At 29.2% G+C, this 23,534-nt stretch overlaps 2 protein-coding genes across 3 annotated transcripts; one reads left to right on the forward strand and one right to left on the reverse strand.

The window, feature by feature from the left end:
* The first annotated feature begins 8,241 nt into the window (after positions 1–8,241).
* LOC114414641 (glucose-1-phosphate adenylyltransferase large subunit 1-like) lies at positions 8,242–12,956 on the forward strand. Of its 2 annotated transcripts, none has more exons than XM_028378980.1 (14): positions 8,242–8,886; positions 9,006–9,131; positions 9,228–9,401; positions 9,815–9,907; positions 9,994–10,077; positions 10,169–10,224; positions 10,389–10,482; positions 10,572–10,757; positions 10,836–10,916; positions 11,481–11,567; positions 11,678–11,782; positions 12,199–12,305; positions 12,476–12,536; positions 12,620–12,710. In XM_028378980.1, the coding sequence occupies exons 1-14, from the start codon at positions 8,647–8,649 to the stop codon at positions 12,632–12,634; spliced, it is 1,509 nt and encodes a 502-aa protein (XP_028234781.1). In that variant the 5' UTR covers positions 8,242–8,646; the 3' UTR covers positions 12,635–12,710. The 2 variants fall into 2 exon arrangements, with proteins under 2 accessions (XP_028234781.1, XP_028234780.1); XM_028378979.1 differs by having other exon boundaries at positions 8,245–8,886; positions 12,635–12,956.
* Positions 12,721–17,064, reverse strand: LOC114414642 (mannan endo-1,4-beta-mannosidase 7-like). Its single transcript, XM_028378982.1, has 5 exons — positions 16,613–17,064; positions 16,249–16,443; positions 15,002–15,124; positions 13,687–13,880; positions 12,721–13,420 (listed from the first exon to the last, which is right to left on the reverse strand). Exons 1-5 carry the CDS (start codon positions 16,946–16,948, stop codon positions 13,006–13,008), a joined length of 1,263 nt encoding a protein of 420 aa, XP_028234783.1. The 5' UTR covers positions 16,949–17,064; the 3' UTR covers positions 12,721–13,005.
* Between the last annotated feature and the right edge of the window lie 6,470 nt (positions 17,065–23,534).

The raw sequence follows: 23,534 nt of genomic DNA on the forward strand, positions 1-23,534 counted from the left end.
ATATTCAAACAGAATTGAAGCAATTCTGGGTTGCGAAACTGGCTATCTTCTCTAACTCCTTTATATAGCCAATGATACTCGTATAATATAATGTTAGTGGATTGTTCATTTGTTTCCTAACTAAATAATAAATATTAGGGAGATGCCCCCACTAAAATGGACACGAAATGGAGATAAGAAAAATACTCTACTTAAAAATAGAAATTAGGTCTACAATTAATGGATTTCTCAGATTTTTTTAACTAAAATCAGAAATATATTCATATTTCTATAGAAAAAATAATAACTAATCAACCTAATATTTTAAAAAATATACTTCAGGTTCTTTTTATTATATTCTCTCTCTTTATTATTTTCATAATAAACACTTTAGATTCAACATAAATTATATTAAAATAATTAATATTAAATATTTTAGTATATTTTTATATTATTCTACTTGCATTGTGTAAAACGATATTTTAAGATAAAAAAATTATATAACTTATATCTTTGTTTTGTGTTATTTTTCTTATCATGCTCGATAACATATTTTTAACAAATTAAACAAACCCTTGTTCTTACAAAAGTCTTTTTTTAAAAAAAAACATTTTATAGAAGTACATTTCTTACTTCACTTCTTGCTATATTTATATTTCGGATTTGAAAGAATAAAAATAAAACAAGTAATTTGAACTATTCATGACAAAATTAATAGTTAATATTTAACATATTCATAGTAGTTTGTGGTACATATGTACATAATATCAAGGTTTAAATATATATTTTTATCTCTATAATTTAATATTTTTTATCTTTGTTACTACAAAATTTATTGTTTGTTTTAGTTATTGTAAAATGTATTTTTTATTTTATATCCTTGAATTATTTTAAATACATTTTTTATTCCTGTAATTTAGTGTTTTTTTATGTTTGTTACTTTAAATTTGTTTTCTTGTTTTAATCCTTGTAAATGTGTTTTTTTTTGTCCTTAAATTATTTTAAATAGTATTTTTTTACTATTTAAAGTATTATCTGAATTACTTTAAAGACGAAAAAAACATATTTTGTATGACTATAATAAAAAAATATACAAGAACAAACATGAACAAAATATTAAATTACATAGACAAAAAATGCATTTAAGCCTAATATCAATTAGTGTAGCTTAGTTGGTAACATACAATGAATTTGTGGAAAAATAATATTTGTTTGATTCTCATATATACATCTTTGACACATATACATCTTTGACAAAAATCTTTAAATGTGATTAAATTCCATATTTAGGATTAATCTTATGACAAAATCAATGAATAGAAGTCTCACCAAAAAGTCAGAAACTCTAATTATGATGGTTAAACAATAATAGTATTATTGATTTTGTTCTTAATGACAAATATTACTTATATTATCTAAATTAAATCGAGAAATCTATTTTAGAACATCTACATCTTTATTTTTATGTGATACATTTGAATTTGATTTTTCTAAAGTATATTATATTAAATTAATGTTCCAAACTAAAGGTGGTCTATCAAATATTTTATGAAAATTAGATATCAACAACTATAATAATTAACGTTTTTTATATGTAGAAATTAAACACGTTACTAAAGAATTTATAACACTCACATATTTTACTTAAATAATTGAGCTAGATCCTCTTGATATATAATAATTAATATTTTTTGTGAATGTTTTTTACATAATAATTATTATCTAACACATATAATATGGTAACAAAAAATAATCAAATTAAATATTTTCTCTTTACTTGATTATTCAATAAAATTTTGAATTTAGTTATTGCATTAAGTTTTAATTTAGATTAAATATAAAAAATATTTATTCATAACCAATAAAATATTTAATTAATTAAAAAAATATTTAATATTTTTAAAAATAATAATTTAAATGTCCATACTTTAATATTATAATTCATGCTTCATATTAATAATATAAAAAAATTTATTAAATATTAAATGATACTTTTCTCTTCAGTGGATTATTCGATAAAATTTTGAATTTAATTAATGTATATTTTTTAATTCACATAAAATATAATAAATTATTTATTCTTTGTAAATAAATAATAATAATTAATTAAAAAAACTATAATATTTAAAAAAATTAAATGCCTATATTTAAATATTTTAATTAATGTTTCTTATTATTGATATAAAAAAATTTAGTAAATATTTTTAAATTTATATATTCCATTTTTTTAATGAGTGTACATTGAACTTGCACTTAAAAATACTCACATCTATTAATGTGCTTATTAGTGTAATCAAGATATAAAGATAAAATCAACCGGCAATCACTTTAAGTATTACTTGTCTAATTTTCATTAGACAACATTTTGAGTTCTAATAATCTGAATAATTTTGTTTTTAGTTTAATGTGGACGGATTGTAAAACAATTTTACACTATAGACTTACAAACAAATTAAAGTTGATATAATTTTGAGATAATTATTATAAATTTAATAAACTTATTATAAATAATTATTTTTTTACCAAATTAGATGATTTTGTAAATTATATATCAAACTAGTTGGTTAAAAAAATTATTTATTAAAAATAAATGATTTTGACTTTTGACATTTGTTATAATTATATTCAATGTAAAAACATAATTTTTATAATCGATGTAAAATTTCACTTTTCTACATCAGTTATAACTATTATTGATGTACAAAAATTTAGAAAAATAATTATTTTACGTGTTCTGATATCAATGTAATGGTAAAATACATAAAAATTGAAATTTTGGATGGTAAAATTTGTAAAGTATTAAATGTTAAAATTTATGAAAAAATGCCTTCAATGCTAAAATTTGCAGAATTATGAAAGTTAAATGCTAAAGTTTGACGAAAATAAAAAAACTTAGATCGATAAAATTCACAAAATAATAAAGTTTGGCATTACAATTTGTAATTAAGCCTAAAGATTTAAGAGAAAGGATTTTACTTGATTGTCGGATGCCAATACCTTGTCTTTTTCTTTTCTTTTCTTTTCCGAATACAATATCTTATCTTATTTCACTTCATTATATATTTACATTTTAAATACATATGAAATCTATTGAAATCATGGCTACTAAATAGTGGAATCGACCTTTATATTGTTATTTTTATTTGGTTAAATGTCAATTTAGATCATTTATGTTTAGTATTTTTTGTATTAATACATTGAATTTACTTTTCATTTTGATATTTTTTGTTAAAAAATATTAGTATTTTATTAATTTTTAAATTTTGAAATAAATAATCCTAATGGCAATTAAAAATAATTACTTTTTATTTTTTAAAAACAAATTACATAATTCATCTCTCAAATAATTCCGATCCAACTGAACAATTCAAACCTGTACTAACAATATTTAGGCCTAATAAACAGAAAAGTGTGATTTCTCCCTCCTCTGCCTTGTGTACTTAGCAAATGCATTTATGTCGATTAAAGTGATCAAGAAATTAAAAAAAAAAAAAGAAAAGAAAAGATCTCCTGAGAAGAAAGAAACTCGCAACCAAATCCAATTCAACCACGTAGAAAGAGAGTAATTAATTATTGAAGTCATGAAAAGGAGAACCCAAAAGGCTAAAAGTAAAAGGAATGTGAAATTATCCTATTTGAAGCGCTGGATTTGCATGAATTCCCCGAAAGAAGTTGAAGGGAAAAGTCGGAAAGAAGAAAAAGAGAAGGATCATGTTCGTGGATGAAGGACGTCACATTCTGTCCATAACTAACCACTCACGGAATGAGGAGAAGCATTGATGCATGAAACCCATGAACAATTGATTCATCATATTAATTCAAGATGAGAAAAGCATCACTTTTCCACACACCACTCGCCCCCATATACTAATAATGTTATACGTATACCAATTACACAGTGACATATCAGAAATTAAAAAAAAAAAAGTGACATCAGAACTTTTGTTTGGTACGTTTTTATCTTGTCAAAACCTTGATTTATAGTTTTTTTTTTTTATATTTGGTATTACCAAAATTAGAGCTTTAGATTTTCTAATAGTAGCCAAGGTATTTTCATAAGTTTTAATTCTTTGTAAAGACTGTGAAATTAATCATATTATGTGGAGATTAAATTTAGGTATTTCCCTACAATATTTGTGTTATCAAATTCAGCTCAAAGTTACTAAATGATATAAGAATTAGTTCCTCACACAGGCATGCAAAATGTTGATAGTTTAGCCCAACGAGATCAGGCCTACCATCACTTCGCAGGCTTAGCAATTCAGCCCATTTACAGATTGCTCACTAGTTAAACTGTATGGATCCTCTCCAAAAATCGTGAAAAAAACTATGTAGATCATTCCTCCAAGAAACCTTACAGGCTTATAGCGAATTTGTGTGCATCACACATATTATCTATGCACCCAACATAAAAAAAATTCTAAAAATATCCTTAAGTATTTATATAACTTACGGATTGATTAATCTGTATGAGTTATATGGATTACATAATCCGTATAACTCATATGGATTAGCTAATCCGTATAACTCCTACGGATTAGCTAATCCGTATGAGTTACAATTAAAAAAATAATTATTGTTTAAAAATATATTTCATAATAATCTTTTTTATTTAAAAATTAAGCAATAACTTTAAAAAAACAAAATAATGTATTTATATTCAATAAAAAATAAATATTTAAAAACAAAATCAAGACAATATTTTTATTAATAAAAAAACATTTACTATTAAAAAAATAAATAAAATTAATTTATTATTAAGTTTTAAAAAAACATACGAATTAACTAATCCGTATGAGTTATACGGATTAACATAAGGATTAGGTAATCCAATATGAGTTATACGGATTAGTTAATCCGTATAATTCATACAGATTAGGTAATCCATGTGTTACACGAATACTAAGCACGATCCTAAACCACAAAAAACAAAACAACAAAAAACCTTACCTTGATAGTGGAAAAGCATGACCGTGGTGTAGACGGCCTAAACGGCCAGTGGAGGTTGACGAAGGTGGCAATGCAACAATGTTAACACAGAGAAGGAGGAGGAATAAGTTGCGTTGCAGCAGAAGCATGTATGGAATGCGCAAGGGAGATGAGAGGGAGAGGGTTTTAAAAATTTAAATCAAGGACATTTTTATCAATTCAGCACGAGTCAACAAACAATAATGGAAGTTACTATTCTCACCCAGTATTGCTATTCTCACCCTCTGACTTCTTCAAAAATATAATGTACCAGATAACACTCTTGTGGTCTTGCCCTCTCCTATTTTCCTACACTCCTTTCCCTTCCTGGCTTCCCTTCCCCCCCACACGGCCACACCCCACTTTCCCCTCTCTTCATATATATATAAAATTATGATATAGTTTATATTTGAATTATAATTTAATTAATTCTTGGTACAAATTAACATAACGATGACACATGTTAACTGTTCTTAATAGTAATAGACTTTTTTTTCAGAAGTAACACAGTTAATTATAATATAAATGATTTTTTTAATTAAATTGAATTAAATATGACACAGATTATCCTTTTTAATTATAATCAAACTCATTATGATACAAATTAGTATTATATTAATTTTTTTATCCATAAAAATAATACAATATTTACAAATGCTCAATCAAGTGAACTTATGTAGTAATTAATTCATTACTATTAATAAATGAAATTTGGACAATAATCTTTAAAAAAATTGTAACTTCTATAGTAATTAATTTAATTTTAATTAAAAAATAGAATTTATATGATATTGATTATTAAAATACCGTGAAAATTATATGATATTCACTTAATGTACCATAGAAATTAATTTTATTAATTAAAATATAAAAAATAAACATATGCAAAATTAAATTTTAAAAATTAGATCAAAATTACAATTTTAAAAAATTGGTAATTAAAATCGTGAAAAAAGCAGGAAGATTAGAGTTCTAGATCAGACATCATTCAAATCAAAAGAGGGACTAAAATTATAATTTAATAATTTCTTTTTCATTATTTTGTTCTTTTTATTTCCTACCTCTCGGCCAGCGAGATTTCTTATACACTATTTCAGGGGTGAAACTTTCTCCATAATTTAACACATGATTTATCCTTGATTTTACTTTTTCTGAACTTTGTTTGTGATCCACACTGACTAAAACAAACAGACGTATACCATTTTCGCTTAATTTACAGACTTGTTAAGGCAATGTCATTAAGGGCATTGATCACTTGATGACTACTCATCAACTTCCTTTAATCTCCTTTAATACCCATTTAGACATTACGATCGTTTTATTGTGCTTGTACCCCATTGGCTGTTTAACAGATCCATCAAATAAGTTCTAATGTAGAGTGGCACTCATCTTAAAATACTAGTCCTCCATACTTTTAAAAATCTTGAGTGTTTTTTTTTTTTTTTTTGTGTGTGTGAAATTGAAAATCTAAAGTGTTGTAGCCACTAGGGAGAACAATTGACATTTTAGGATTAATTAAGGATGGCGTGATCATCACACTGAATTTCTTGATAAACAAAAATATATCATATACAGTAAAGCATTTGACAGCTTTAACAGTTGAATTTTGAAGTGTTTGCTTTTATACTCTTTTAAACACGGACAATTTTGTTAGAGCAACTTCAGCAGTATTACCAAGAATATAAATTTTAAGGGAATATTTTTTTGCAAAAATATAGTTTTCTATTTAAGATTTAAACCACATGTGATAGTTGAAAATAATCGTTGTACAAGTTAATTGAAAATAACTCTTTCTTTTTACTGTAAAAAAAACTTTTTTTTTTATTTAGAAAAGTACTGAGTGACACTCCCTCTTATCTTAAATATAAGAAAAAATATAAAAAATTAATTAATCATATTTAATTATGTTAATTTCAATTAAAAAATATTTTTTAACTTATCTTTCATTAAAATTTAATATAAAGATAAAAAAGAGTCATTAAGATTAACACTTCAATTAAACGAGAATACTTTAGAAATAATAATATTAAATAAACTAAAATTAATTAAAATTTTATTATTTAAAACTAAAAAAATGTATTTTTTTCCCCTCATATTTAAAACCCAAGTGGGTGTTTGATTGAGACATTATGCAGAAGAAATGTGATATGCTCGACTTAACCTGCAGTTGAGACATTTGCATTTGATAGTACCACTGATTGCGATAACCGTAACAGGGATGCACATGCTTTGTTGCTTTCTTTCATCATTTCTGTGTTTGACCTTTAAAAAGTATCAATTATTCCATTATTATTATTGAGTAAATAATATATATATTTTGATGAAAAGTAAATAGTATATGTAAGTAGGTATTGTAGAGAATTTTTAAACGGTTATTTAATTATAAATTATAAATCGTCAAATTTTTTAGGCTGATAATGTAATTTTTATTAAGTTAGACTCTATCTATTTGTTGAGACTCTCTGAATAGTGAATAGTCTCGGTGCCTCATTATCGCAATCTAAATCAGAACAATCTATTATCGCAATCATCAGTCATCACCTTCACCTCCTTACAGATCTCCCACAGTCTCACGGAACGTGACAGCTTCAACAAAAACTAAATAAGCCTCCTACGTTTGTTCCTGACCACGCATTATGCATTTTTTCCCAAATAACATATGCAATTAAATAACAATATAAATAAGTTTAAAAAAAATAAGTTTAGTATGCACAAAATATGAAAGCTAAAATCCAGCAAAAAATAAAATATATGAAAGCTAATAAGTTCTCGATGAAGAAAAAAGATTGCTCTTACTTCAATAAGATAAGATTATCGGAATAATCTATCTTACACATTTCTCTTTTGCTAAACACAGCAATCTTGTCTTGTTATAAGAGAAATGTTTCATGAACCTTCAAGCGAGACAATAAAATATTATTTCTTTTACTTTTGAAATATATTCTTAATGTGTATAATAAAAAAATTAAAAATAAAAATAATTATACATAATATTTATGTATAATTATAATTTTTAATATTTAAATAATGATAAATTATTTCAATAACTACTTACCAATCAATGAAACAATTTAAATCTTTATTTTCATTATCATTAAACAATTAAAATGTGAATTAAAATTAATTAATTCAAGGATACGTAAATCAAAATATTTTGTAAACAAATAATATTAGCAATTAATTCCAAATCAATCAACAGTCTTTCTAACCTCTTACGTTTTCCATTTGAAGGGAGATAAAAAAAATAGTTAAAAAATAAACATGTAACATTGGTTGAACTAGGAAGTGTCAGTGTTAGCCAGTAAGTCATAGAAACTTGTAGCCACTGCGGAGTGCTGACTCAGTGACAGATCGAAAGACTTCGCAGGTTTCTCGTGAGTCGTTAACGTTAGTGTAGTGTCCCTTGCTATTTGCCAATACAACTCATTCTACATTTCTATCTTCTCCTTCTCCATTACCAAATTTTTCTGTACGTAGTTTCTACCTCCTAGGTCCCACCTTCGTTTCTCTGAAAAATCTCATCTTTTTGGGGCTCTTTTCACTTGAATCTCCCCAGTTATGATTCCTCAACTTATGGTACAAATTGTCTGAAAAGTTTGGTACTTTATTAAAGTGGTTTTGCTCTTCCCTCATACAAATTCCATTGAGCAGAAAGTTACCAAATCCAAAAAGGTTTCTATTTCCGTTATTGATTTAGCAATGGATTCAGCTTGTGCAACCCTGAATGGCCGCCATCTAGCCAAAGTTAGTGAGGGAATTGGAAGAAACAGAACAAGTGGCTTCTGGGGTGAGAGTACGAGGGGAAGTGTGAACACAAAAAGGTTTTTGAGTGTTCAATCATGCAAGACTTCACGAACCAATAGGAATCTTAGAAACTCCAAGCCTGGAAGTGGAATTGCACGCGCTGTTCTCACATCAGACATCGACGAAGATTCCATGGTAAATCACCAAATGCAACACATCATACGTTGAAAGAAAATTTTAATTCACCTTGGTGTGTCTGATTATTATTTTAAGCATTCAGTTTCAATGCTTAACCTCATTGCTTTTCCTTTTAGGCATTTCAAGGGGTACCCACTTTTGAGAAACCTGAAGTGGACCCAAAAAGTGTGGCTTCCATCATATTGGGTGGAGGTGCAGGAACTCGACTCTTTCCTCTTACTGGCAGAAGAGCCAAGCCAGCGGTATATGTGATTTTTAGTTTGAATGTTTCGTTGATTATGGTTACTATAATTGCAAAACCTTCATGCAATGTTTTTGTGTTTGAATGAAATTCTCAGGTTCCAATTGGAGGGTGTTATAGACTCATAGATATCCCCATGAGCAATTGCATCAATAGTGGCATCAGAAAAATTTTCATCTTGACGCAGTTCAATTCTTTCTCTCTCAACCGCCACCTGTCCCGTGCATACAGCTTCGGAAATGGCATGACTTTTGGAGATGGGTTTGTGGAGGTGAGTTACTATAATGTTTGATAGGGAGAGATTTAGGGTGGGTGTGCACCATCATTTCTATTTTCAAAAACTGTTTGATTTTTCTAAATACAACTAAACAAGGTTGTTCAAACAGCTGGGAGAAGATGGTACAAGACACAGAGTGGAGTGTGAAATTGTGGGAGAAGTTGAACAAGACGAAAACAGAAGAAGAAAATGGGAAACATCCCCCACTTTTCTATTTTCTAGCTTTTAAAACATGTACTTTTTTTAAAAAATAATTTTCGAGACTTAGTAGATTTTGATGAATAATTGATTGCTGAATAGTTTGGAATTGTGTTAGAAAACAGTTTTTAAAACCAAAAAGTTAAAAGTGAGAAGGGAATCAAACATAGTTTTATCAAGAATTGAATTCTAGTTTTATATTTGAATAGGTCTTGGCAGCTACTCAAACACCGGGTGAGGCTGGGAAGAAGTGGTTCCAAGGGACAGCTGATGCTGTAAGACAATTTATATGGGTTTTTGAGGTAAAAACTTATGATGTTGTGTATTTGTGCTTAAAATACTAGTTTGATACATGGAGTGGTGAACGTGGGTATGTATTATCTTGCAGGATGCCAAGAACAAGAATGTTGAGCATATATTGATACTTTCTGGCGATCATCTTTACCGTATGGACTATATGGACTTTGTACAGGTACAAATGATTTCACATTACATTACTAACTAGTCACGTGTTTAGTTTTTTCTGAAACTGATTTTGATTTTGATGGGCTCTGTTATTGTAGAGACATGTTGACACAAATGCCGATATCACAGTTTCATGTGTACCCATGGATGACAGGTATGTTTACATGAAAAATCTGCATGATTTGGTTTCATTGATTTTGTACAATAAAGGCACTCCACCTCGTTTGCAAGAGTTAAAACTTTCATTAACAATGGATATCATTTTGTTGTTTTATCTTGAATTGTATTTGGAGTTGATTGGGGTCAATTGTCTTGTAGTCGGGCATCAGACTATGGACTGATGAAAATTGATAAAACAGGACGGATTATACAGTTTGCAGAAAAACCTAAGGGATCAGATCTAAAGGCAATGGTATGTTGATTGTATTTGAAGTCAGGATCCTCAATAATTGGCTGTTTAATCCAGTTGTTGTCTATCTAATACATTGTCAATAAGTGCAGCGTGTTGACACCACTCTTTTAGGGTTATTGCCACAAGAAGCAGAAAAACATCCTTATATTGCATCCATGGGTGTCTACGTGTTTAGAACTGAAACCTTGCTGCAACTATTAAGATGGAAATGTTCTTCATGCAATGACTTTGGATCTGAAATTATCCCATCTGCTGTGAATGAGCACAATGTCCAGGTGAGAAGGAATATTCTTTGTGTTCTTTTTGAAAATCTTAGAATGCTAATAAAAATAACTCTCTTTTTTCATTCTCAGGCATATTTGTTCAATGACTACTGGGAAGATATTGGAACTATAAAGTCCTTCTTTGATGCAAATCTTGCTCTAACAGAACAGGTTTGTTTAAAAATCCTATAATTTCTATTACTTTGGGTTCATATGATGAGTACCAAAGCACTTGGGAAACCCTCTCTAAAAGGCTGACAATTAAGGGGGAGAACGAAGTCACTTAAGTGCTGCACATAGCATCCCGTTCTACTTGATGTTGGACTTGGCACTCCATAATGCCCAAGTCCCTATCGAATATCGTCATATTTTTAACAGTCAGTATGGGTTACTAATTTTGTATTTGGTCAATTTGGATAGTTTTGCATGTGCATGTTAAGTTCAACTGCAAGCCAGTGGGTAGGTAATTAGAAACTCTGGAAATGAAAGTACTCTCATTTTAATTTTAGAACAAACAAAAATATGTACTGATAAAAAGATGTTTCTCATATTGCTGCAGAATTTGGGAATCTTTCACAATTTAGAAGCCTTAATTGTTTATTCTTTAGAATTTTTGCTCATAATAACATAGTACTTGATAATAGTATTGAGAGAAAGTTATTTTACTATGGAATAGGTGTTTATTCATAAGGGAAAATATAGTAATTCAATAATCTTATATGATATTACTTGCAGCCTCCTAAATTTGAATTCTATGATCCAAAGACACCTTTCTTCACTTCCCCCAGATTCCTACCACCTACCAAAGTAGAAAAATGCAAGGTACGTATGGCAGCCATCTTTTAGAAAGTTGCTTTATGGAATTGAAATTTATGCTGAACAGAGTGTTGATTGGTTTGTGTTGTTGTATGCACGATGAGTTGGTTTCATAGATTGTGGATGCAATTATATCTCATGGTTGCTTCTTGAGGGAGTGCAGCGTTCAACATTCTATTGTTGGAGTACGCTCACGTTTGGAGTCTGGTGTGGAGCTTCAGGTAAAACATTGTGATTTTCTCTAGACATCCTTTTTTTGGGTTTTTTTTTTGGTGAGGGGTATTAGATGATGACCCGTAAAAAAGTTTGTGTTCTACTTGACTCATAACAATAAATTGTACCACCAAATATTGGTAGAGAAGGGGGAAACTGCATTTCCTCACATTTTGTCATGACTTGGGATTTTTTTATTTTTTCTCAGTAGTTGAGCACATCAACATATCACCTCTCTCTCAAGCTATTATTATTAGTCTTCCTATTTCTTTTGCCAATTTGTAGGAATCAATTTTTAGCTCCTCCAAAGATAATACAATGCATAGGAGGACAAAAAGACAGTATACCACCTTTCATGTTCTATTTTGGAGCAACAATGATGAATGTTTTAATGTTTTATGCCTTTATGGACTTCACTATCCAGGATACGATGATGATGGGTGCTGACTATTATCAAACTGAGTATGAAATTGCATCTCTGGTGGCAGAAGGGAAGGTTCCAATTGGTGTCGGGGCAAATACTAAAATCAGGTGCGACTAATTGTCTCAAAACAACTTTTTTGGATTCATACAAAATTCCCTTGTATCTGGATTCTAGAATATCTAAATCATGCTTACCAATTTAGTTGTCGTAATATCAAAATTCAATAGCACCCTGCATTTCTGATTTCGGTTAATTTCACACCACAAATTTTTTTAAGGAATTGCATAATCGACAAGAATGCCAAGATAGGAAGAAATGTGATCATAGCAAACACCGATGTAAGTGTTGTCTCAAAATCGTTAAAAAAGTTCTGCAAACACTTTGAAGCATTTATTATCTATATTTCTATGCTGATTTAAAGATATTGCTTTCTTAGGGTGTTCAAGAAGCTGACAGGGCAAAGGAAGGATTCTACATTAGGTCGGGCATCACAGTTACATTAAAAAATGCAACAATCAAAGATGGAACAGTTATATGAAGCACTTCAAGTTATCCAGCAGGCCACTTTATAATAGTTTTGACATAAGTACATTCACTTCCGACATAATAGTAGATGAAATGCTAGCTCGTACATTACAAAGTTTCTCTCGATATATCTCTATAATAGTTATGTTTATTGCATTTGTAGGACACTTCACTTGTAATAACAGGCAATTCTTGCCACTACGATTAAGTTATAAATTAAAGTTTCTAACTCACCCTTCTCTCTCTCTCTCTCTCTCTCTATATATATATATATATTCAGTTTCATCCTCTAATTTGCTTAGCTTCATTCCATTTCTCAATGTTTCTGAGTCTGGCGTACATCTTGCGAATTCGGTTTAGTTTTTGAGACTCTTGAGCAATCAAATTAGCCGTTGAAGGGCTCTCATCTAAGACCACCTCGTAACCGTCTCGATAAGAATCCATTCCTTGAGCCATAAGTTGCCAAAACAGGCCACCAACAGCAGCCCCGCCACTGCTTGCTGATGAGTATATTGCTGAATATACCGTGTTGAATAACCGATCCCTTGGTGTTGAGTTGCCACCATAACTCTTTGTGGAAATACCAAACTCCGCAAATAGAAGTGGCTTGTGAAGGGTGTTCTGTGCATCTTGGATGTGCTCATTCAGCCACCGGCCTAAGAATGAGATTTGGTCCTCATAACCTGAACTTGATATCCTACTCGAAACAAGCAAATACAACAAATTCAGCTTTATCATGAAAATGAAACCTTGTATAGTGATTTCACAATGTAAAGGGTTTTTACAGGTTAATCAATCAGAAATTATCATGTTTGGTACTTTTGTTGAGTTTTATCTTCCTCAAAAGTTATTTCTAGTCTGATTTACTATATTTTACTTTTTAAATAAAATGCACCTTTAGATTAACTTAATCCCATCATTCAGGTATTGTGAAGAATAAGTTATTATTGATATAAGTCTAACCATTGGTCGGGGTAGGAATGCACTGTTGCGAAATCAATCCCTGGGATTTGGTTGTTTGCAATGAAATCGGTTCCTACATTGAAGTTAGGGTTAGACTCAGGTTTTGACTGGCCGTAGAAACCCTCTAGACCAGCTTCCAGCAAGTGGTTTCCATCTATGGATTTCAGGTAAGATGCCATCTCAGTGATCCAAGCCTGTCAACAAGGGAAAAATAATAATTTGAATTTATCTATTCCAATTTTTAAAATTAAATTATTTGTGTTGATAATCAAAATCCAGTCTGTCTTCAAAGCTCAACAAAGTTGGGTTCATTTGTTCAAAATCTTCATTCACAGTGTGGATTTCCTTAGAAAGTGTTTAAATTATATTTTGGAAGAAAGCTATTAGTGCAATTAGCTTTAAATACTCATGGACAAGGTGAAACTAAATATATATTTTTTTAAAGTAGCTTGTAAAAAAAAAACACAGGTCATCTTTAATTGATACTATTTGGACATTGTGAATGATTCGAGAATACATTTTAACTAATTTTTAATTTTTTTTTTACCAGCTGAAAAATTTATTTGCTTGTTTAGTAAATAAGATTTTTTAGTTGTTTCTTAGTAGTTTTTAATGTTTCTTTTTTAAATAAATTATAATTTTATTATTTTTTAACCATTTTATACTTTTCATTTATTTTAACAACTAATTTTACCATACTCTTATATTTAATAAATTAATTTTTCAATTTTTAATTTCTAACTCTAATTTCATCACACATGACCTCCACGTGAAAATATGAAAAATACAAAGTGAAATTACAACTAACTCTATTTGTATGCAATTAATGTGCAGGAACTGCACCAAACGGAATTATGCATTTAAAAGAGCCGTAACACGGAACTATGCAATTAATAAATAGAGTTATAAAACGGAATTATGAATTTATGCTTTCTTTACTCCGTTATTTATCAACTGTTGACCTAACTTACAAGAGGATATTTAAATTTGGACCCAAACAGTTTATTGAAATGAAGCAGATAAAATCAAATTATTTATCTATTTCCAGTTGAAACTCAGACAAGAGGGAAAATTGGAAAAGAAAAAAAAAACTTATACGTAGTAGAACGTACATGTTTGGAAAGTAAAACAAAAAAAAAGACTCGTTTAAATTTTTATTTTTCTAATCCTTGTACTTATTATATATGTACTAGTTCTTGTTCTTTTTTTTTTTTTGAGCATGCATAAATGCAGCAGACAAAGCAATTAATCTCAAGATTAAAGATGTAACGCAACATGCAAAGAAACCGAATTGAGGAGCTGAAGAATTATTTACCTGAACTGTCCTTCCTGATTGATCAGAAGGGCACCTAATCTCATTCATAAGTTCCCAAGCCATTATAGTTGGGTCGTCTTTGTAAGCAACTCCAGTGATGCTATTACGTCTTGTAAGTACAGCCTATAATATCGCACACACATAAAAACTCTAATGTTAAATTAAATCTGTCAATATTTTTTTTTTGCTAGTACGAATTCTATACCATTCATTCAATGTACATACTAAGTTCAAGTTTAGAAATAATTAATTAATATTAAAAAACAATTGTCATTTTCTAAAATTGTTCTTAAAAATATTTGATTTGTAAGATTTTTTAGAATAAGTCATTTGGGAACGTTAACTCTATTTTTTTCCGACTAGTTTATTAAACAAGACTGGGTGAATATTGCAATACTTGTACTCATGAGTATCTAATATGTAAAATAACTTAAACACTCCTCTTAGATTTTTACTAATTATGCTGTCAAAAGAAAACCAAACTTTTTACTAATTATGTTTTTTGTAATTTTTAATTTTTTAATAATTTAATAGGTATTAGCTAATACATCAAAGAAATAAAGCCGTAGAACCAAAAGAAAAAAGAAAAGGAAATAAACCCGGGTACATGTAGGTGCGGAACAAGATCGATACATTGCTATTAAAGATGGAACTCCTTATTTATTTGCAGAAAAAGAAGTTTTGGGGTGAAAATAAATAAATAACAGCCCTAATTTTTTATAATAATTTATTCCTTTCTTGTTACGTCACACGTTACATGTGATACTTTATCTTCTCATCCTAATTTATTTTGTTCTGTGTGGGTGTATAATAATCCCTTTTGGATGAGTGATTCTGTATTTCATCTCCACCACATTTAAGCTTACATAGTTTCATCAACTTGAAATTGCCGTTTAACCACAGGAAGCAGCGGGCGAGATTAACTAGGAGGAAAATCTTTGGGACAACAATATATGTCTATTAACGAGAAGAATATGTCCACTATTTTTTCTTCCTTTTTTGCTTCTTTGCTGATTGATTTATTCACCCATCTAAATGATTATCAACACTTTCAAGGGAACATAACAAACCACATATTTCATAATCGTCTTTTTAATTCCTCTATAGATGACAAATCATTATCAAAATTTATAACTTTATATCTAGATCCACACAACACCCATCATATCTTGTAGAAGCTTGATCCCTCAAAAAAGGATAACGTTAATGAAAATAGTGAAAACAAAATAATTAAAGAGATAGTTTACCTTGATGTGGTTTTTGTAGTATCCCTTCACCACAGGATTTGTAAAAAAGTCATCCTCAGAATTTATGGACTGTCCCTGACTCCTTGCCCATTCCACATACTGTTTCTTTCCACCCATGTTCTCATAGTTATTCACCAAACTCAACACCATCTTGATCCCATATTTTCTTGCTTCGGCTATTGCGAAATCCAAGCCCTTTTTATTTCCAATCCAAGAAAACAACAGAGTTAACAAATGGGAAATGAAGTTTTGTTCTATACACTATTAGAAAAAATACAATTAGATAGAAAAAAAAAGTAATTTTCCGTCACTAAATTTGATCATTAATCCATTGGTATGAAATTGAAAGGGGAGAGTAATTAACCTGAAACATTTGGTCATTGTAGGATCCAGGAGAGTATTGTAGGGGTTGATATCCACCATCACTGAAGGCCCAAGTTCTGGCAATGTTGAGTCCATGATTTGAAGCCTGTTGAAATACCGATGAGATTTTGTTTCTCTGGGAAGGATCAGAGGCAAGGTACATAAGCCAATAGGCATTAAAGCCATTAGCATAGTAGGGACTCCCATTCAGCATAAGCTGCACTCCTCTTGTTTTTACAAACCCACCATCGGCTTCTACGTGGTGGAGTAGCTTACTCTGCTCCACTGTGACATAGAGAACCAAGAGAACCAAAAGGAACCGACGCTTCATCATCATTTCTCACTGTCTGTCTTCACACTTGGCTTCTCTCAACGTTGTTGGCTTTTAAATTGCATAGATTCTGTCCTTGATTGTAGGGTAAGGTGGGAAATTAAGATATTTTAAAAAAATAAATAAGTAGTAGTTACTATAAATATAATTATGTTATTATATTATAGTATAAACATAATAATTCCCCGCCACTCCATGGAGCGTGGTAACGTGGTGGTTGAAGATGAACAAGACGAGACTGAAGAGGGTGTGGGCCTGGTGAATAGTGTAGGAGAGGAGTAGAACCACCACGACCTCAGGAGTCACTGTCATTATTCAGGTCACATGGCCCATAAGCAGAACCGTTCAAAAAGGACAAAAGGTTTGTGGTTAATATTATTTCCGTGTGTCATGTGAAAAGGTTGTTTTTGCCTTTCCTTTCCTTCATCTATTCTGCTCATACCAATAACTTGTTATATTACTAGTTTAGTTTTTTTTTATCATACTAACAGGCAGGGAAAAAACAAAACCCTATTTTTATGCTTATTAGGAATGTGAAAGTTTTAAGTTTAATACATCGATAGGTTTCTAGGTTTTTTGGAATTTTTTAATTAAATTCTTAAACTAAAGAAATTCTATTTGAATCTTTAATCTTCTATAGTTTTTTGTAAATGATTTAGTTCAAGGAAGCTCAAAGCTGCCAGAAAAATAATTATTTGTGAGAGTTTCACTGATTTCGGAAATATTGTAAAAGATCAATGACTCATCTATAAGTTTTTTAGTCCAAGTACCTAATAAAAAATTTCTTAATTAGAACCAATTGATGTATTAAACCAAAGTTTTAATAATTGGTTTAAATGGCATGAAATTCAGTTCTCTTAAACAAACTCTAAAATTTGATTAATGAATGATTTGTTTAGATTATTATATATATATATATATATATAAAGTTAGAGAATTAACTTTATTGTACTATACTATAAATATTCTTAACTTGAAGAAAATCACTATTTCGAAAAGTTTGTCTTCTTTAATAGTTGTAGAACTTGTATATATTTCACACACAAAAAAACCTAATATCCGTAAAAAAAAAATAGATTACAGCATTGTCATTTAACAATTTTACTTTTTGCTTGATAAAAGCAAGGAGGCGGTAAAAATAGGTTTTATGAGAAGTAAATTTTTTGCTTTCCGTGAATAAGAATTAATTTTGAATATAAAATCATATTATACACACACACACAGACCATTTAAATAAAATTAATCTTTTTTAATTTACTTTCAAAAACATTTTAAATAATCATATGTTTATAGCATTATCATCTCTTTCTAAATTATTTTTTAAAGGGACTTCCAAAATTATTCGTTTAAAAATTGCTTAACTAAAACAATCGTACCTTTACTCGACTATATAATATGTGCTTGATTTTACGGTGAGAGTTTTGCATTAAACTTACTTTAACAATAAAAACATTCAAACATAAATTATTTTATTTCAAAAACAGTTTTTATCACAATAAATTTTATAAAATCAATTTATATAAGTAGTTTTCACGATATCGGGTTTCTGAAAAAATAGAAAAAGAAAGTCGCGTTTGAGGAATTGAAAGGCGTAAGTTGCGGCGAAAATTTGAGTTTGATGCCTTCGCATTTGTGATCAGGACGCCATAAGGATGTGCTTATCTTTGTATTGCTTTCGTTTTCGCACCGAAAAGAGGAAAAAATGCTTATGATATTGTCACAACAAGGTTCAGTATCTATTTAGTTTGCTTTTATAAGTCATTGATTACGATGTATCTGTTCCCTAACAAAAACTATTTATTAATGGCGAAATATCAAGCCATATTTTCCCCAGTGAACCTAATTCTCCATTTGATCCGGAATGCAAACAAAGAAAAGATTCCAAGGTGCAATGAAAGACCAAGTCACGCAAGGAATTAAGTATCTAATAAAGTGAGATTATAGTGGGGGATGCCCTCACGCCCGACAGGAATTATTAATTTCATAGCTAGTTAAAACAAAATGAATTCATGAAAATACCACAATACCTCACCCAAACAAAAAGGGAATAAAGTGGAAGACTCAAGAAGAAATTGTCTCATTAGCACATTTACCTTTTTTTTTCTTTCTTTTTGGTGTACCTCGAAAAATTTCCTTTATCTATACATGAAGTTTTTATTTTCAGTTTAAAATTGATTATAAATCTATTTTTTTTTACATAGATTACAAGTATTTTCTATTGAAACTCAAATTTGAAATAAGTGATTACAGTATAACTATGGCATACTAATTATACTTAATAAAAATTTTAAATTATAAAAAAACATAATGAATCATCTATATTTTAAAAGAACAAAATTGATATTTAAAAAAGTGTATTTTGGGCCAAATCTCTACATAATTTACATAAACTTAACGATTTAGCGCGTCAACACTCAACAACGTGTAACTCTATCCGCCTAAGGGCTTTCTCCATCAAATATCCGCTATATAAAGTCAAATTCAACAACTAGATATTATATCTCTCACATTTTTCACTTCTACTAATTAACTTGAGCGTAAAAGTCCTCACAAGTCAAATTCAACAACTAGATATGATGACCTCTTGCTCTGCTACCGGAAAACCATAGCTCCCTCAAAGTTGCAGTTTCACCCACCGAAAGCAATATGTATGATTAACTTGGAAAAAAATTGTGAAAAATGACATGTGACATTATAAGAGATTTGATTGTACATTACAATTTAAAAAATATTCTTAAATTTTAAATTACATATATTTGCATATACTCATCTATGCTGTAAATTTTAATTGATTCCACGAATCTGGTAATGGTATGCACTATTTCCGTCAGAGTCGAGAAACTTTCATTGTTTCTATTTCGTTTTTTAAAACAAAAACAAGGCACCGACGCGCGTTGGAGATTGGAGATTTGAGGACGTGTTTCCACAATGGTCAAAGGGTTTAGACAAAAGCCATTTTAGGGTTTTCTTAGTATAGAAGATTATTTTAGATTATAGATATATCGACTTTTAATTTAATTTTAGTTTCAATTATTAAATATTTATATAAAAATTAAAAAGTCATTAACATAAAAAAATTGATTTACTAATATTTATAACTAATTAAAATAAATATCATGAATTTAATTAAACTACAATAATAATTTAAAAGGTTTTTTACACTACCATGTGATCACATTTTTATCCAATAGGATAAGGTCTAAACAATGAGGCCCAAATTGTTTTACTTATAGCACTTTTATCGTTATAACTAAGGGAGAATGTATAGTTTTTTTTAATATGTATATATAGAGAGAGAGAGAGAGTCTCATTTCTTTCTAACAGTTACTTCCCTTGTATAAATATTTCTTTTCCTTTTTAGTGTTACTCTCATTCTTTCTTTCTTCAACATTAATAACTAGCTTATTCAATTTGGTAACTTATCACAGTACACAACAATCATTCACCGTCCTTTTTATATATAAAAAAAGTTAAACAGATAATTGTTATTACAGATTTTAATTTTATTATAAGAAATACGAATAAAATGAAATTATTATAACGGTAAGTTATATATTTAATAACACTAACTTAACCACTCTTAATTCTAAATGCCACTATTTTCCTATTATATATATATACTGTCCCCGAGCAAAAATTACTCTAATAACTAGTTATTTAAAGCTGTGTACATCAATTTACATGGAAAACAAACAAATATATTGTTAACACAAATTTCAAAATAAAATAAGAATATGAAATAAATTTAGTGATTATATATATAAAAATAAATCTACAATTCCTATAACTAAGAAAAAAAAATATAGTCAATGTTTTCTTCTAAAAGCACGAGGGTGTATTTATGTCGTTAATCGTAAATCAATAGTTTATGTTTTTCTTTTTCCGTGTAAACAAAATGAATGGTTTATTGTGGTTGTAGATTTGTGGTTCTGGAAAAATAGAACGAATAAATAAATAGATTATACATAGGACAAAACCCCACAAAGGTTTTCCTGGATCTCGTGTCTCCAGTTAAGTGGGCATGCTTTCGGCGGAAAAAGCTTACTGTCTCCTTTTATTGCGAATTTTCTCTTCAAAATTACAGTGGAAAAAGATTACTCAGTAAGCTAAGTTATATTCATGCACCGCGAAAAAAATAGTTTAATGAAAAACTCAAAGTTGATAGGTTAAAATTTGGGATGTCAATAAATTATTAAATCACAACTATTATGGATGGAAATATCTATTTTCACTAGCAAACTCTTGGCAGAAGGGAACAAGTGACTACTGTGCTAGATAGAAGGATAGATCTACTATGTCCCACAACAGGGACACCGACTAATACTAGTATTAAGGAGGGCTGACACTCCAGGTCCATCATTGATTACACCAATATTCATAGTTCCCCACATCAAATGCCATGGATTTTGGGTAAAGGCTTCACTTAATATGGGTCTCAAATCTTATGAGATTAAATTCCAAGTTGACAAATCCAGGGGCTACATCTCAACCAGTCTCTCACTAGCCTAAGCCCAAGTCCAAGCTTGCAGTGGACAAATATTTCTTCCGCAATTGCTCTATGCACCTTAAAACTTTAATATTAACAATGAAATAATCATAGAAGATTTTTAAAGTATAAAAATATTATAAATTAGTTCTTGTCCCCACTAAAAAAGATTTATGGATCCACCACCACTAGTCCATTCCCCTTGCACCTCTACATCGCTGCCACAATCTTCTTGCCTTTGGATTTAGGCTTTTGAGATATGGTTTCATAATTTTCGATTGAATAATTTAGAATACATTTATATTTTAGATTATTTAACCTAAAATATATCTGTATGTATTATGGATTACTAAATTTATAATGCATATAAATGTGTTCCGCATTACTCAATATGGAATACATTTTCCATGATACATACAGAAATAAGGAAATTTGACAATAGGTTATGTGATCCAAAAAGTAGAAGAAATCTCAAAAGTATTGACCTGTAACATGAGCAATAAACCATGTCAAAATTTGCTATACTAGAAAATAATGGACTAGTTGATAAGATTGATCGCACACCAATCACTCGTTTTAGAAAAAATACTACAAACAAGGGAGATCTTAATGAATAACTTAATGTTAATGACAAGCCAATAATAAAACTCGTTGACGAGATGGTGTTGAGTAGGAAGAGCTTACATTTTAGTTCACAGTATTAGATAGAAACCATCGTCCATCTAACAAGTACTTTGGTTTGGAGTACATCTACTTTGCTAACGAGAAAGGAAAATAAAGTTTTGACGAAGCTCAAACTCATACAAATTAAATAAAGTCCAAGTGATGGAAACCATGAAACGAAATATAGATTAAGGAAAAATAATTTCCTTGCAGAAAAATGATACTTACGATCTTATGAAACTTTTTGAAGGCAAAGGAGACTTGCAGAACAAGGGAGTTTTGGAGCTTAAGAAATACAATGCCAAGTTTTTGAAGTATAAAACTTGTATAGTCATAAAAGGTTTATAGTCATAGAAGGTCCGGGACAAAAGCAAAGCGTAAGTTTTGATGAAATCTTTTTTCATAAAAATGAGTTTTATTTGAGTTATATCTGGACTAGTCAAGACACGAGAAAACACGATAACAACGATTGAATTGTGTTTTTAATAATTTTTTTAAAAAATTTATTTAGTTAAGAATGTCCTTTTAAAATATGATGTAAATAAAAGTTTTTTTAAGCACATATATTCTTAAAACTTTTTTAAGTTTTTAGAAACTTGCTAAGACACTTTAATTAATATATAAAAGGGATAGTGAGTTGGTAAAACAAAAGGCATAGTAAGAGATAAAAATACATGTGTTTACATAGATTTCAATCTTTTATGATTGATGAAATTTCATGTAACTATGAAAATATGCACATGAAGATACTATTAAAGGGATTTAATGCTAAGGAATTGGATGAAGTCTATTATACTGAAATATGAACTTCCAATACCTGTTTGAAATACGTTGAACCACAATGGTATGCAGAGGATGAACATCGACGGATTCTAATTCTTAACTACTTTTACAATCGATTAAAAATAATAAACTAGTTCATTTTGTTGTAATTTTTATTTTCTTCAACATATATGACAATTACACCATATTTGTGTTTTCTTGGTATCAATTTTGGTAAATTTAAGGTACTTACACTAGTTCTTAGAAAGAACAATGCCCTGCTCATCAGGTTTGTTACTTTTGGATCAATACACTGACTGAGATATAATATTAATTAAATATTTTATAGCACAAATGAGTTCCAAAAATGATCAAGATTAAAAATTATAAAATTCTTAAAGTGAAAATTATTCTTACTTGATACATACATTTGAAAATGTTAAAAGTAAAATAAGTGTTTGGTTTTGAAAAAAATTAAATTATAAGCAAAACTTTATTGAATATTTTTTTCAATAAATTTGAGATAATAATAAAAGAGTATCTTGAAAGTAGTGTGTTTTTAATATTATTTTCTTCTATAATTGGGGGTTAATAGTGTAGGGAAATAGATAAAAGAGAGAAACTCAAAATGTGATAAGTTATATGAGAAAAAGGAAAAAGAAAAAATTCAATGTCATCCAT

The sequence above is a fragment of the Glycine soja genome, chromosome 6 (genome assembly GCF_004193775.1).
Source record: "Glycine soja cultivar W05 chromosome 6, ASM419377v2, whole genome shotgun sequence".
In the NCBI taxonomy this organism is placed as follows: Eukaryota; Viridiplantae; Streptophyta; class Magnoliopsida; order Fabales; family Fabaceae; genus Glycine; species Glycine soja.

Excerpts from the sequence above, each read along its gene's own strand:
- LOC114414641 (XM_028378979.1), top strand. The coding sequence starts at position 8,647 with ATGGATTCAGCTTGTGCAACCCTGAATGGCCGCCATCTAGCCAAAGTT. Across the intron at positions 9,908-9,993 it reads AATTTATATGGGTTTTTGAG|GATGCCAAGAACAAGAATGT; the intron begins GTAAAAACTTAT and ends ATTATCTTGCAG. Across the intron at positions 12,537-12,634 it reads TGATCATAGCAAACACCGAT|GGTGTTCAAGAAGCTGACAG; the intron begins GTAAGTGTTGTC and ends TTGCTTTCTTAG.
- LOC114414642 (XM_028378982.1), bottom strand. The coding sequence starts at position 16,948 with ATGATGATGAAGCGTCGGTTCCTTTTGGTTCTCTTGGTTCTCTATGTC. Across the intron at positions 13,881-15,001 it reads AATCAGGAAGGACAGTTCAG|GCTTGGATCACTGAGATGGC; the intron begins GTAAATAATTCT and ends CCTTGTTGACAG. Across the intron at positions 13,421-13,686 it reads CATTCCTACCCCGACCAATG|GATATCAAGTTCAGGTTATG; the intron begins GTTAGACTTATA and ends TGTTTCGAGTAG.